The sequence below is a fragment of the Terrapene carolina genome, unplaced genomic scaffold, assembly GCF_002925995.2.
Source record: "Terrapene carolina triunguis isolate 2854851 unplaced genomic scaffold, T_m_triunguis-2.0 Scaffold58, whole genome shotgun sequence".
Taxonomy (NCBI): domain Eukaryota; kingdom Metazoa; phylum Chordata; order Testudines; family Emydidae; genus Terrapene; species Terrapene triunguis.
Window position 1 is genome coordinate 6,492,011 of NW_020664409.1, and position 16,374 is coordinate 6,508,384.

Genomic DNA, 16,374 nt, shown 5'->3' on the forward strand with positions numbered 1-16,374 from the left:
CTGTCTGGGAAACGTGCACGTCTTACATGTTTCGTTAGACTTTCTAGACAATGTTCCTGTTTCGATGCAATACTTTAAACTAGTCCGCTTCACACTCCCAATTCCTCTGCAATGCGGATGTATTTTTAATTCGTAAATTCGGTGCAGAATACCTTTAAGTTTTTAATTTTTTCCTAACCCCTCGCTTCTCTAAATTATATTTTAAAGAGAAGAGACAAACATCGATAGAAATAGGCATCTTAAGTCAATTTACCCTTTATTAAATATTTAAAAACAAGGCAAAAGGGTCCCGAAGGTCATCCCCCCCCAAAGAAATACATCTATACAGCCCCCACGGAAAAAAGCCAGAAATGATAATACAGTATATTCTACAACTTGGAAAAAAAAGTGGGGGGTTGCATCTAATATATCTTGAAGCAATCATTTTCTGAATATGAAATATTTTATTTGTAACATGCAGATAAAATTATTAGTTCTGATGCATATCTGACGAATCCCCTCTGTTTTTCCAAACTTAAAGACTCGCCTTATGCCAATCAAAACGTAGCTGAAGCAGGACCAAAACCCAACTATCCCTGCAAATTTATATGTTTAAAGGGTTAGACTATTTCAAGCGTCTGGTTAAGCAGTTGTGTAAGAACAGAGATAGGTGTACAGCCTGAACTATACCATATTCTTCTAGTATTTCGAGACACCATCATGCATTTTTAAACTAAACCAAGCCATTTCCCCATTATTTTAAAGTCAATCCTAACAAACGCATTCCCTGTAACATGATCCCCAACTGGTTTGGTTTCTATTGCAAGCCAGATAAGCAAACGATCACATATATTACATTTGATGTGGTAGTGCAAGAAACAAGCTCGCCATAACCAGACATTCGATTTCAACTTAAAGGGCTTTCTATAACCATAGTGTCTTCACTAAACAGGACTCTACATACACACATATAAAATATGTTATTTTGCATGTAAAATGCATTATTAATATATCTAAATGAAAAAGCAGTTTAGTAACATTGTCGCAGCAGCCCCCCTTGAGCTCCCTGCCTTTCATCTAAAACTAGATTATGATTGTGTCATTTGAGGTCAATACATTTATTCACTTGAGGTATCGCTACACAAATCTGGCTTTATAATGAAACTGGGCAGAAGGTTTTGCAATTTAAAGGGGTTTCTGAAACACCCCCACACCTAAGGAGAATAAAGATCAGTATTACTAGACATTTGTTTCAAACCTTTATAGCTTCAGGATTAGCTATAAACTTGACATTCACAGCCATTTCCTAAAACTGGGAGTCAAATGATATATGTTATAACCACTTACGTATTTCTTTTGAATTATATTCCTCTTGGGTCTTTCTTTACTCATTCTGATATCCAAATTCTGTTTGCAAAAGGGGACAATTGCTTCATGAAGTAAAGCCGCAACAATTTTTTGCTAAAATGCCCCCCAAAAATCCAGTTTTTGTTTGTAGTAGTATCTTGTAATCCGACTTTCTTTCCTCACAACGGGATTTTCTTTGCAATAAATCCGAGATATGGGGAATAGGGGAAAAAAACGAATGCGAAGCAAACAAAAAAAAATCACTTTAGAGAAACATTCATAATGGAAATTTTCTCCCCAACACAAAAAACGACGCCCTTGATATCCCCTTTTCTCTTTCCCAAGCCACTTAAGCGATCTGTACGTCCTTAGTGTCTCAGCTGTAGTTACATCTTGCAAAAGGAAAAGGATTGAAAGAAGATAAATAAAAATGTTGGAAGTCACGTTTGTGCTGCTGCAGCAAGGGAAAGCAGCAGAGACAACTCCAGCTCCAGCAGCAGCTTCTCTAGCAGCAGCGCAGCAGCAGTGAAGGCTGCACGCACTGTGTGTGTCCCTGCTCCTCCAGCTCTCCCCTAACCAATGAGAGCCGCGCTCCGGCAGCAACTTTAAATGGACCTGATTTTTTTTTAATCTCTCGGTTAGGGCTTGGCCTCAATTCGCACCCGGGCCCCCGGCCGCAAGCCCCCACCGAGCTGCATTCAGCAGCCGCAGCCGGCCCTGCAGAGCGCCTCGTGCAGGGCAAACGTCAGAGACCTCGGCCTCCCTTTCGCATTCAAACCTGGCCTCTGGCGAGCCGCGGCCGGCGGCCCCTGCGAGGGAGCGGAGCGGGGAATTGGGCGATGATCCCTAGCGCGCTCACTCGCCCTCCTCCCCCTGCCCTGTCTGCAAAGCTCTTGAATTATTCTCCTGCCCCGCGAGTCGCTCGTCCCGTCACATCCCACGCGCCGGGCCCCGCCGGGCTATCAGCACTGGGCCTCGCTGGCCAACGCGCCGCGGGGACTCCGCGTGCCCCCTTGGAATGATCCTTGGGCTCTGGGAAAGTTGTAGTTCCCTTCACCACAAAATGGCTACGGCTGGGAAAGGAGAAACTACAATTCCCAGCCTGCCCCGCGCGGCTGGAAGGTGACGCTGCCGTCGAGTTCTATCAGCCGCTCCGCCCCGCCCCGCCCCGCCCCTCTCCTTGGACGCCAGGGCTGTTTGATTGGTTGCCTGGGTGGCGAAGGGGCGGAGATTGTGCGCAAGGCACCTCTCTCCCTCCTTCCCTCCCCTCCCCTCTCCTCTCGGCGGACGGGGTTCGAAGGAGGCTGGAGCGCGAGCCGTGGAACGTTGGCCGGCGCGGGAGTTGGCGGAGCGGAGCTCGGGCCGCTGCGGGGGAAGGATGCCCGGGCCTCGCACTGGGGGGCTCCAGTGGCGGGGGCGGGGTCCTGTTTAAGGCGAGGGAAGCTGCACGACTCGGAGAGCGTGCGGGGGAAGGGGCGACACAGGGTGGGGGAAACAGGACCCTTCTTAGTGGGAGGCTGTGGGGAGAAGGTGACGGGCAGCTTTTACTGGGAGATTGCAGTGGTGCCAGGGAGCCGCTGCTGAACGGCTGCGGTAAAGCGCTTGTGATTGGAAAGCCGGGGTGGAGCAGAGGGAAGACTCCAAAATACCTTTTAATTGGGAGATCTTGGAAGGGAGGAGGAAACGGATGGGGAGCATGTTTGGTTAAGAGGCAGTGGGGGGAGGGGGGATATCGTTAGTGGAGATGGGAGGAAAAGAAGGGCGAGGCAGGTCCCGCCCACCTTTCCTTGGTGGGCTATGGCTGACAGTAGCCATATGCTACTGGGTGGAGAAATGGGACTTTCCTGGGAGGCTACAAAAGTGGGGAGGGGGAGGCATTTTGAGGGGAGAATGAAGATTAACGTGCCTGGACTGGGTTAGGAAACTGCAGTAAGAAATAGAATTTACCTAAATTATCCTATGGTCTAAAGGGACCTCTTGCTTTCCATCTAGTTATTGGGAGCCTGCTTAACTTTTCAGTGAGTGTCACCTCAGGACAGTGTGTCTGGTTTATATAAAACTTACTCAATATGTCTCCAAGGTATTCTAAGGTCACTCCCCTTCTCCCCCTCCCCCCTCCGTAATGCTGCAAAATCCCTGCTGCTGCACTGGATTAGTCTGAAGAGATGAAACTCCTAGGCAGCAACAGCAGGACTAGTAAAATAACACACATCATAATCCTATAGCTTGATAGATTTTTTTTTAAACCTCCCTGGTTTTGCTGGTGCCAAGGTGTGCTGCAAAGAGGAGGATTTGCTTGCCATTACAATTCGTAATGTTTGATCAAGGTAAAGTATTTCCCAGGAATGAAAACAAACACACTCTCATAAATGCAACATTTACTGTAGTTAATTGTATGTGATGTTTTAATCTCCTCAGTCTACATTAAATTATTGTGCCTTTTGCTTTTTCCAGAATGTTTGGGTGTTTTTCCCTTGTTTATACACAAGAATCAAATGGTCAGCTGATTTAATTATATAAATAAATGGACATGGTAACGTATACAAGCTAGGAAATTACTAATACCACATTTTTAAGTGTGTGTGGTTGTGGGTTGCTCAGATAGGTTAATTTCTTTATAAAAGGGAAGGGGGAGGGAAACGGTGATAAGAAAGTTTACATTTTCAAAGCTAACACCTCAGTCCTATGAGGCAGAGAAATATTTCTGTTTTCAGATGAGAAATGGGGATAGAGAAATTTGAGTGACTTCTCCGGATGTCATAAGTCTGTGGAAGACTTTGGATGATGTTTCCGGTTACTAATTCTGTATTCAAACCTTTGGCCGTTTCTCCTTTTCCATGCAACCAAATAATATACTTTACATTTATAACATCTTCCAAATGAGGCTCTTAGCACACTCCCAAATTGTAATTTAGTCTTACATCATTCTTCTGAGATAATAATATCTTCACCTTACAGATGTGGAAACTTGGGTACAAAGAGGTTAAGTGACTTTGCTCAATGTCACATGAGGGCTTTGGGAGAGCCAGGAATAGAACCCAGATCTTATGACGCCTAGTCATAAGCTTTACCCACAAAACCATCCTTCCTCCTTAAAGAGAGAACATTGTGCTCACATCTTGTAGAATTAGTGTACAAACTGCATTTAAAATGTTAAATGAAAAATGAAGTTACTGTTTAAAATCATAATTTTCCCTTCATATTTTTCCATATTTGTTGCTATTTATTTCAGGGTTTCTCTAATCTGACACATTTAAAACATTTTTTTTTTAAGTTTTGGTTCTCAAATTTGTAAAATATCTAATTTATTAAATTTACTATAAGTGATTACTAATATATTTCTTTATGAAACAAACTCTGGTAAAAGCTGTAATAATAATAAAATTACATTTTGAAGTCCCATTGTGAAGAGCTATAGAAAACCACTTAAGAACGGCCATGTTGGGTCAGACCAAAGGTCCATCTAGCCTATCTTCTGACAGTGGCCAATGCCAGGTGCCCCAGAGGGAATGAACAGAACAGGTAATCATCAAGTGATCCCTCCCCTGTCACCCATTCCCAGTTTCTGGCAAACAGGTTAGGGACACCATCCCTGCCCCTCCTGGCTAATAGCCATTGATGGATCTATCCTCCATGAACTTACCGAGTTCTTTTTTTTTTGAGCCCTGTTATAGTCTTAGGAATTATTTATCATAGAATTATTTATAGTATTCATATACGCAAATGGAGTGATAACTTCGTCTTACCATGCTTCATCCTAAATTGGAAATACACTCATCAGCTGGCTAGTTAGTCATCACTTGAATATAATTTGTTTTTATGTTAGAGGTGGGCTAAAACTCCTGCTTTTGGTTCTTCGTGATGTATACAGCAGGCTTGCAAGTTTTTGTTTTTTTGTTGTTTTTTAAATAATTTTTTTTTTCTGCTTATGCTTTACTTCACAAATTCAGGTCTCACCTACTGTGTTTTTCTTGGAAGGCTCAATTATTGCATTACCGGTAACAAGCAAGTGCAATCTGATTAACTGATATACAAGTGATTTCTCTCAAACTGTTTAATTTTTTATTGGTTTTATTAGTGTTTTTATTCAACTCAAGTGCCTAAGAAATTCTTAAGAAAAAACACTTTTGTCAAAGATCCAGTATCCTGCCTCTTCAGTTAAGGACTGTAAAAGCTCCTATTCCACATCTCTGCATCCTCCAAGGAGACCTCCAGCAAAATCAGGCTTGATATTCCTGATATTTCTAAGTTAACAAGAAGCAAAACATTTTTGAAACAAATATATCAGGCCTTTTTTTGTACAATATAAATTAGCAAAAACCCCTTTTCCACCTTCAGAATGCTTTTTAGGCAGATGTTTCAGTTTGGCTCAAGGTGTCGTGTTTCCTGCTAGTGGCTGTTCCACATAACAGATAAGAGCATGCTATTGCTGTTTCTCTTTCAGCTCAGTTAGTAGAGATTTGGGCTGTTGTTGCTGAAGATCCTTGGTTGTGTTCTCGCAATCTGTTTTGGGGGAAGTTACACAAGAAGGCACCCATTGTGGTCCTGGAATCCTGCCCTTCTTATCCCACTGTGCTTCACCACCTCAGTACTGTGTTGACTGACTTGCTATAAATACTTAAAATAGATTGTTTTACATAAATGATTTATTAAACACTGATACTGTGACTGTGTAGTCAATATCACACAGTTGGTTTGAACTGCTATTGACATCAGTGGCTGCTACTGAATTTGATCAGGGGCTCCTATGGATGCCTTAACTTGATAGTGAGCTTAGTCCTAGCTACCATCAAATTATTCGGCTTTGGAGGTGTTTGAAAAGTGACAAAAAATGGCATTGTGGAGTCCCATGTTTGTGTCTTATTGATGTCTAGATCAAATCTGTTTATCATAAGCTATTTTTATGTCTTCCAATTATGCAGAAATCTGAAAATGAAGTTGAGTTTCTTCTTCAGCAAGATCAGTATGTTCTACACAGGGTTTCAACTGTTGCTTGCAACCTTGGTGGCAGAACCAGATCTGTCAATCATATCAAAATATGACCTTTAAATGGCACTAGTCTCTTGAAAGACAAGATACAAAAGGAGAAAACCCTTATGCTCTTTGGAGTCTTCTGTACCTAATAATTCCAGGCACAGTAGCTTTGAGAGGAAGAAAGAGAGCATGCCAAATACAGTAAGCAATGTGAGTCTTAAGTCCTCTTTGTCAGAAGGACAGTTTTCTGAATGGGAGCCTGAGGGAGGCAGGTGCAAGATGAGCTATTTGCTCTAGGCTGTTTTGAGACAATGCTTACATGGTGCTTTCAGTCCCCAGAGCAAGAGAGAAAAACAAGAAAATATTTTCTCTTTGGGTCAAAACTAGGTCCAGACACTCCTCTCTACTCGATACTGGAGAATTCAACCCGATCTGAATGGGAATTTCCCACAAAATCTAAGTGCTTGAGTAGGCAGGCAACACATTTTTATAATGTAAAGCAAAACAAATATTATCTGGTTAGCTTTAAGGCAGATGTAGTTCTTTCTTCCATAGTGAAATAGGATCATTCCCACATAGGACAGTTTTATACCCAAAGATCCTGTTTAGAAGTGAGTGGATTCTTCACTAAGCAGAAACTTCAATGGTACCTCTACAGCCAATTGATGCTTGAGGGCAGCCCTGGCATGGACAGAATCTGTTTTAAAGACCCAAGAAAAAGATCTGTGGTCTCTTTACAAAAGAGAATTATTCATAGCTGACATCTATGGAAGTGCTTCATTTCATTTTTCAGCCTGAGTCATTTCCTCTGATGTGTCTTTGAACTTGGAAGGCAGATAGGTGAAATATTTACTGGTGGCCTTAAAGTTCTCCTGGGGAAAGATTTTCCAGTGAGCCAATGGATAGGGTCATGGTATATATAGCAGCACAGTGAGATGAGCTACAAACCCAAGCAGTCATTTTCTGGTTTCTCGTACAATATAAAACTGGTATAACCAGTACAGGAGAGGCAGAAAGTACATGGGCTGAATTTATGTGATAACTCACCAGCCTGCAAACAAAGGGCATGATGCCAGATTTTCCTAGCCATAAAAGGAACCTTGTATCCAGGGTAATCTGTGATTGTTTGTGAACAGATGGCCGATCACCACTTCATACAAATGACTTCTGGATACCTATTCCCTAAATGTTGCATATTTTCCCCCAAATTATACCTGCCCAAAATGAATGGGTTTTTTAGACCTAAAATAGATACAACTTTAAAGTCTGACATCTCAAGCTCCTGTAAGGCTAGAAACAAGAACTTTATATAACTGGAAAAGGTGGTTTTCCAGATTCCCACTGGGGTACAACATTCACGTCTAACCCTGGGAGGTCCCAAAACACCAGATATGAAAATTGTGACTTTTTATGCATAGAAAAACTATTTTTGGTCATTTTTAGAGGTTTTAATGGCTTCCTCTCCATTCTATATAGCTGGATTCATTATAACTAAGGCAACTAGGATTACAGGTATAGGGTTTAAGAAATAAAGCACTAACTTTTTTTTTTAAACTCTAAATATTCCTATAGTAGTTTTTCTGTAATGTGACATACAGAGTACATGATGGCATGCTGTGGGATAAGTGTTTTAATAGCACTTGTGTGGGGTGGCCAGCATCACTCACCTGTGAGTAACACTAATATCCCAAACTCATCTGGTAAAGCCTTTATACCACACCATTCATGAGTAATACATTTTTGTTTCGTGTTTGGGAGGACAGAACTTTGCTAGGCAACAAGCAGAGACAATTTCTTCTTCAAGGTTAATAGTTTAAAACCCTTTTAGGCAGCCATCTTTGTATACAGGCTTCTATAACTTCAAAATTTTCTTCAGTTACTTTAAGATCTCATTTGAGTTTGTTGTCTAGACTGTATGTATAACCTCACTGTATGTTTTGTCCCTGATGTCCTTCTGTCTTGAGGAATCAAGAAAGGATAAGGTAGAACTACATTTTCAGAGAGGCAACTATTCAGACTTCAACAGGGGAGAAAGAAAGACCTTTGAGGACATGAAATTCTCCATTTGGGCTTTATCTACACACAAACTTGCTGAGGACTACAGAAAGAATAGCATGGTCTCATGGTTAAGACAGGTGAAAGTTGCCCTGGAGACTACAGCCTCTTTCACTTTACAACCCAGATTCCTCTCCAGAGCAGGGCCTTCTTTGCAGTGAATGAGCAGAGGTCCTGGGGGAAAAAATAGTATGTGATCATGCAATTAAAGACTGTGTAATAATGCATATGCACAAAGGAGGCAAATTAAGATTGCCCAGGCAATCTAAATTCTGACATTTCCTAATTTTTGAGTGCCTGACTTGGCAACCTTAATGCTCTCCCGTCGACTCCGCCTGCGCCTCTCGCCCTGGTGGAGTACCGGAGTTGACGGGAGAGCACTCGGCGGTCAATTTATCGCGTCTAGACTAGACATGATAAATCGACTCCTGCTGGATCAATCGCTGCCCGTCAATCCAGCGGGTACTGTAGACAAGCCCTCATGCCTAAGTAGTTATAGTGGTAGTCATGTTTTCCAAGATACAGTAGTGCATGGGTAGGCAACCTATGGCACATGTGCCGAAGGCAGCACACGAGCTGATTTTCAGTGGCACTCACACTGCCCAGGTCCTGGCCACCGGTCCCGGGGGGCTCTGCATTTTAATTTAATTTTAAATGAAGCTTCTTAAACATTTTGAAACCTTATTTACTTTACACACAACGATAGTTTAGTTTTACACCGCTACCTCGATATAACGCCACCCGATATAACACGAATTCGGATATAACACGGTAAAGTAGTGCTCCGGGGGGCGGGGCTGCGCACTCCGGTGGATCAAAGCAAGTTCAATATAACACGGTTTCACCTATAACGTGTTAAGATTTTTTGGCTCCCGAGGACAGCGTTATATCGAGGTAGAGGTGTATATTATAGACGTATAAAAAGAGACCTTCTAAAAAGGTTAAAATGTATTACTGACACGCGAAACCATAAATTAGAGTGAATAAATGAAGACTCGGCACACCACTTCTGAAAGGTTGCCAACCCCTGCAGTAGTGTATGCTATGCAATGAAGTACTCAATCTTTAATTTTCTTCCTTATGATTAGATAATTCATCTAGGGATAGTAGTTCATATGCAATAGAATAATAATTGTTCAATTTAAAATGAGGGAGACTTCTTTGCTGAAAAAAAGTTTACTTGGAACTGCTGCGGGTACTTCTACTAGCACTGTATCCACTGGTGCTAGCCTACAATTAGCCTTTATAATGCCTTTATGTTGCATCTAAAGATAAAGTTAAGAAATTTTGAAGGACAAGCTTATGTGCAATAGGCTGTAATTAATACCTACTGCAGTGGAGGCTATGAAGTTTTTTAATAAACAATCAATTTTATAAACAAATGTAAGCCTGTACACTCAGATTGTGGGGGCTTCTGTTGAAAAGACCAAAAGGAACAAATGGTTTTTAGTCATCGTGAGGTTTGCCAAACAACTGATTGTTTGTGTCAGCTGCTCATTTAAGGCCTGATACTGCCAGGTGCCGAACACCCTCAGCTCCCATTAACTTCATTGGGAATTGAGGGAGTTCAACACCTAACAGGATCAAGACATTAGGTTGGGAATTGATAGGTAGGGATCAGGGTCTACATGTAAATGATGTAAGGAAAGCATTGGTCTTGTTAATATGTACTTGGCTTCTGTGGTCCATAAACTTTGGTGTAAGTTTAACTTTTGTCTCTGATACCTGATTATAATACATACCAATGGCTGCTTCCATTACATTAACCAAACTCTTAAATGTACTGGCTTACATAAGAACAGCCATACTGGGTCAGACCAAAGCTCCATCTAGCCCAGTATCCTGTCTTCCGACAGCGGCCAATGCCATGTGCCCCAGAAGGAATGAACAGAACAGGTAATCATCAAGTGATCCATCCCTGTCGCCTATTCCCAGCTTCTGGGAAACAAAGGCTAAGGATACCATCCCTGCCCATCCTGGCTAATAGCCATTGATGGACCTATTCTCCATGAATTTCTCTAGTTCTTTTTTGAACCCTGTTATAGTCTTGGCCTTCACAACATCCTCTGGCAAGGAGTTCCACAGGTTGACTGTGCGTTGTGTGAAAAAATACTTCCTTTTGTTTGTTTTAAACCTGCTGACTATTAATTTCATTTGGTGGATGCTAGTTCTTGTGTTATGAGAAGGAGTAAATAACACTTCCTTATTTACTTTCTCCACACCGGTCATGATTTTATAGACCTCTGTCATATCCCCCCTTAGTCACCTCTTTTCCAAGCTGAAAAGCCTCAGTCTTATTAATCTCTCCTTATATGGCAGCCGTTCCATACCCCTAATCATTTTTGTTGCCCTTTTCTGAACCTTTTCCAAGTCCAATATATCTCTTTTGAGATGGGGTGACCCTGCACGCAGTATTCAAGATGTAGGCGTACCATGAATTTATATAGAGGCAATATGATATTTTCTGTTTTCTTATCTATCCCTTTCTTAATAATTCCCAACATTCTGTTCGCTTTTTTGACTGCCGCTGCACATTGAGTGGATGTTTTCAGAGAACTATCCACAATGACTCCATGATCTCTTTCTTGAGTGGTAACAACTAATTTAGACCCCATGATTTTATATGTATAGTTGGGATTATGTTTTCCAGTGTGCATTACTTTGCATTTATCAACACTTAATTTCATCTGCCATTTTGTTGCCCAGTCAACCAGTTTTGAGAGATCCTTTTGGAGCTCTTCGCAGTTTGCCTGGGACTTAACTATCCTGAGTAATTTTGTATCATCTGCAAATTTTGCCACCTCACTGTTTACCTCTTTTTCTGGATCATTTATGAATATGTTAAATAGGACTGGGCCCAGTACAGACACCTGGTGGACACCATTATTTATCTCTCTCCATTCTGAAAATTGGCCATTTATTCCTACCCTTTGTTTCCTATCTTTTAACCAGTTACCAATCCATGAAAGAACCTTCCCTCTTATCCCATGACTGCTTACTTTGCTTAAGAGCCTTTGTGAATGCTATCCACTTGTATGTATGGTTTCTAAGATGTCTGTTGATAATGCACTCAAATTTATTTTGCTAGAAATCGCACTATAATTTTTGTTCAGCTCATGTTATTTCTTCTGTCACGTTAAGGTATTAAAACACAGTTGATGCTGATGCAGTTCCTCAGTGTCAGAAGCTAAGGTGAGAGGCCAGTTGCTTCTGAGGACATTGTCTGCTGCTATCAAGATATTCAGGTTAGCAGTTTCAAGTTTTACGAGAATCGGTAGAACTTATTTTCTGAAATGCTTTACTGAAGAGAGGGTGAAAACATAAAAGTCTGGATATTTTAGGAACCTTGCTTTCTAGAGCTTGTTCACTGATTGTAAAATATAGGCTGGCACAGAGAGATCCTTTTTAAAATAAAATTGAATCTTCATTGTCAAGTGGTGTAAAATATGATATTGGGCACAAGAAGGTAGCAATGAAAGCCAAATGAAAATTAAAAGAGAGAAGGCCAGCACAGCAAAGTGACAGCAGAACAACTATATCGTTCTGAGGGATTTGGGTACAGTTTCATATTTGCTTCCTTCACTGATGCAGACATAATGTGCTAAAAAGGCACTGTACTCAGTACCTTGGTAAAGGATGCCAGCCAGCCAGCTTACATAATGCCTTCTGCTGTCCAGTCTACGAACAAATAGTTATCTTTGAAAGATGCTGTTTGCTTTCTTTCAAGGCCGCATTAATGGGCTACAGTGGTTCCAGCTCCTTTCTGCCCAACAGCAACAGCAAACTCCATCCCTCCTCTTTACTTTGGCCACTAGAATAGATTGCTTGCTCTCTCTCTGAGGCCTGTGACAATGGTTCTCTACTATTGTCTTTTGGGGAATGCAGCATAAGAGTAGTCCCATTTTTAAAAATTGTTTTGTTTTAAGTCTGTAGATGGATAACAGTTCACAATAGAAACTTGTTTTTTCAAGTCTTCTTAGCATGAAGAGATGAGTGTAGCATACTGATCAGATTATTCTTGATTTGGGGTTGCTTTAAATGCACAGCTCTGCAGGCCCATGTGCAGACTCCTGGCATTCTACCTCTTCCTCTGTTCAGTGGAACTGCATCAGTTCTGCTGTAGTCACAGTCCTCTGCAACTGAGAGCAGGTTGGCATAGCATTTGCTCCAGAGCCATGTTTTATAGAACAAATATTTGTGTTCTTTTTAATTAAAAAAGTCATCTTGAAACTCATATTAAAAACCCTACTTTCCACTATGACATGTAAATTTTAAAAATACCTGTCCTTGTAACCTAGTTATATATCCAGTAATAATATATGTGATCGTAACCGTAATATGTCAGTTTACCTATCCGTGCCATGAAATGACTCAGCTTGCATACCATGGAGAATAGTTTTTAAAATCAAGATCAGCTAATTTAGATTGTAAGGCTTCCAGGCCTGGGACCATCTCTTTGTTCTGTGTTTGTACGGTGCCTAGTACAGTGGGGTCCTGCTTTCTTTGCACCACTACAATACAAATAATAAATCTTAATCTGAAACTTGAACTATCCCCTCCAAAAAGGTCTAGTATTCCTGTAGGGAATTGTGTGAATGTGGAGACATGTTAAATATTGGAATCCTCTACACAGTCTGGCAAAGAACCTAAAGTATCATCACTGCTTTTCCTTTATTTGTTAACATCCTGAGAAGGGAGAGTGGTCAATCTTAATAGCACAGTTAGCTTTGCCTGCTTCAAGGAGTCATTGTTTTCTGAACAGAAACCTCATTGATTGTAGAGGAGAAAGTGTATACTACCTGATGCTGTCCCACAAATAGAGTAGCAAAGATTTTGAAATCCTGTATGTGGAATGTGATGTACCTACAATAGGACCTGAACATTAGGGACTTTTCTTCACAAAAGCATTTAACTGGATTTCTAACCAGTTAATATCATGGTTGATTCTAAGGGCTAGTCTACATCGGCAACACTAAAGCGCTGCCGTGGCAGCGCTTTAACGTGGCTTGTGTGGTTGCGGCGCAGCGCTGGGAGAGAGCTCTTTTTTTCCACACCCCTGAGCGAGAAAGTTGCAGTGCTGTAAATTGCCAGTGCAGACAAGCCCTAAAAGCAGCTTCTCTCCACACACAATGTGATTAATACTTGCTTAGTTACTTTGGCAGCTGTCTGTGATTCACCCTTGCTAGTGGCCCAGATTAGTACATGGTAGTCATCTGGTAACCAATTTGGTGCATTGTGGTTTTTGGGGGCGGGTTTTTGGCATTGTAGATGGAACCCCTTATTCATGCCTCTGTAACCGGTTTTTCTTCTCCTTTTCTTCTCAGAGAACTGTTCATGAGGGGCATCTCATGATTCATTGTCCCACATGCTTCAGGTGTGTATGCATGTCTTCCAGCCACTATATCCTCTGCTGAGCCAGATTTTACTAGACGGCGCTGATACAAACTGGTTCTGGCTGCATGGTAGATGTGTAAGAATAAACATAGATATACATGGCTGTGATAATTATCCCTGCTTGTGTGAATACACATCAACCATGTATTTTGTGATTGGGTCAGATGAAAGTGACATGAACTGATTATGAAAGTATAGTTGTACTATGTAGAGGAGGCCTGATATGTCATTGGATTGTATGTTTGTAAACAATTGCAAGAACAATGTCATTCTCTGTACATGTCAGTTTCTTTGCTGTCTGGAACATTGTAGAGACTTAGAATATCATAAGTCCTAAATGTACAATAAAATGTTGCAGGTAGCCTATAAAGGAATATCTTCATGAGAATTCAGTTTGCTGTGCAAACTCCCATAATGATTTCAGAGCAGTTTTTACCAACTGTTGCAAAATAACATTTTACCTTTTAATGTAGTTAAAAACAAAAATTCTCATATTTAATAAACATTTATGCATATTTTTTGTGCCTAGATATAATGGAGTATAATTTAAGACTGTGGGCAGGGGAGGGGGCAAATGATGCATGTAATGATTGTTGTAGCATTTGCAAGAAAATAATTTATTTAAATTAGATCAAGCTTTAATGTTATCATACTTTTCTACCTGATTTAACATGGGGAAAAGAGAGTATGATTTTATGGTAAAGTGTTTTAAGCATTAGATGTTTTCTTTTCTTTTTGATCATCCTTTCATTCTACCCTAAAGCCATGCAAATGTTCCTAAATACAAATCCTCATTGGCTTATATTACATCTTACATTCCACTGCTCCAGGTGAAGAAGTCATGCTAAATCAGAAATGATGGAGAGACTGGACCTCATTTATAGTCAAGATGGCTGAATTAATACTATTGAAATTGTGTGGAGGAATGCAATATGAACAGACAGGTTTATGATAGGAACTTAGGTAATTTTCTTTTATACTTTATTTTCTTCAACTATTAAATTCAACACAGTATTATCTCTGGAATTCATATTCAGAGCAAGGCACAAGCAAGATAAATACCTTCTTTGGACCCTGTGGGTTTGGGGCTTGCATTTGCTACAGTTTTCAGGCCAGCCCAATCTATTCTACTGATAGCATGACCAGTGTTGGAGGCAGTTTACCATTCTAACCTGATTTTTCTCCCTCCAGCAAAAGGAATAGTTGGGATAAAATTCTTGTCTTGATGTGTGTCACTCTTAGGCCCCAAAGATGATAACATTATAGCATGACCTAATTTAAATTTTAAAAGTATTTTATAAATGAGTGATCAGTTTAGCTGTAAACTGCAGTTATGATAAGAAAAAGTGACTAGGTAAAAATGGTCCCATCTTGTTAAAAACATCTTTCCTCTGTGTGTATTCAGGCTCCTTTCTCCTGACAAAAATAAGTTTGGCTTATTTTTTAGTCCTGTTAACACTGCAGCGTTAGTATTAAATGGGAGATGGAGGTGAGATGCATTCTGTTCTGGCTCATGCAACACCAAAGAAAGATTATGTAATTCGTATTAGAAGGTCAAATTCTCTCCCAATCAAGTTTCCATTAAAATCAGTGGTAAGGCTCCCATTGCCTTCAGTGGGGGTTGGATTGTAATCAATGAATAGATTGTAAGGGCCAACTTACTTTGACCTACATAATCTTTATTACTGGTAGTAGTGCACAAACCAGAAAACACAGCCTGACTCTCCCATTCCAATTTGAGTTTCAAGGCTGGTGGTTAAAAAAAACCTATATCTTTACTTCTAAATTGAGCACAATTGATCTGGAAGCCACTGAGATGTAATAAACATGAAACCCCGTGATGCTGCTTTTATAGAGTCACTTTTCAAAGTTAGAACTACACTTTAAAAGAACAAAGGGTTAATACTATGAGGAATCCACTGCATTCTCACTACCTGCATAAACCTTTCTTTATCTGGGAGTAAAATATCAGTACACTTCTCAATTTAAAGTTTATGAATTTCTTTTCTTCCTTAATAACTCTTTGAGGTGTCAGCACTGAAAAGATGAATCATTTTTTTAGTAGGAGGCCTGACACACGATGAAATCACTATCTGACACTTCAATGACTTCTAATGTTGTTTTGTGTAACACATCACTGTTGGGGATGCTGTGGGATTTTGAAAGTTCAGCAACGCACGGATAATGTGATGTTGCAACTCTGTGAGTAGTAGTTCTTTTCTTTCCTCCAAACTGATGAAATGCTTTATCATCACAGAGTGTGAGAACTTGCCTTTTTGGTATGACTAGCCTGTGGCTATTATTAATCATGATTCAATTAAAAAAAAAAACTTCTGAAAACTTAACACATTTGAAACTGGCAGAGGGAGGCTGTCTTTATAATTATTCTTGAGAATCAGTGTAAAAGCAGAAATGAATTAATTTTAGTATGGGAAAGGTCTTTAGCTGCCTCAAAACAGTCACATAATGCTCTTGGGAGAAGTGTATATACATCATAGAACATCCCTTTTATAATGTGTCACATGATTTTTCCGCCATGTTGTAAATGAAGGGACTATGTGTTGGCCACTTGATTACCCCCTGCACAGAGCAATTGGTGTATTAACCCTACAGCCACTTCAGATA

At 40.5% G+C, this 16,374-nt stretch overlaps 1 protein-coding gene and 1 long non-coding RNA gene across 4 annotated transcripts in view; one reads left to right on the forward strand and one right to left on the reverse strand.

Moving 5' to 3' along the window:
* Nucleotides 1–1,814, reverse strand: part of JARID2 (jumonji and AT-rich interaction domain containing 2) — a 295,836-nt gene extending 294,022 nt beyond the window's left edge. For both annotated transcript variants that reach the window (XM_026660367.2, XM_026660359.2), the window contains exon 1: nucleotides 1,327–1,814. In XM_026660367.2, coding sequence (XP_026516152.1) covers nucleotides 1,327–1,371 — 45 coding nt within the window. In that variant the 5' untranslated portion in view covers nucleotides 1,372–1,814. The remainder of the gene's footprint in view (nucleotides 1–1,326) is intronic.
* A 1,332-nt stretch (nucleotides 1,815–3,146) lies between these two features.
* LOC112107165 lies at nucleotides 3,147–16,171 on the forward strand. 2 transcript variants are annotated; one of them, XR_002908156.3, is made up of 4 exons: nucleotides 3,147–3,653; nucleotides 11,497–11,600; nucleotides 13,680–13,729; nucleotides 14,580–16,171. It is a non-coding gene; the product is annotated as an uncharacterized LOC112107165 (long non-coding RNA). The 2 variants fall into 2 exon arrangements; XR_002908155.2 differs by lacking the exon at nucleotides 3,147–3,653 and having other exon boundaries at nucleotides 11,320–11,600.
* Nucleotides 16,172–16,374: the final 203 nt, after the last annotated feature.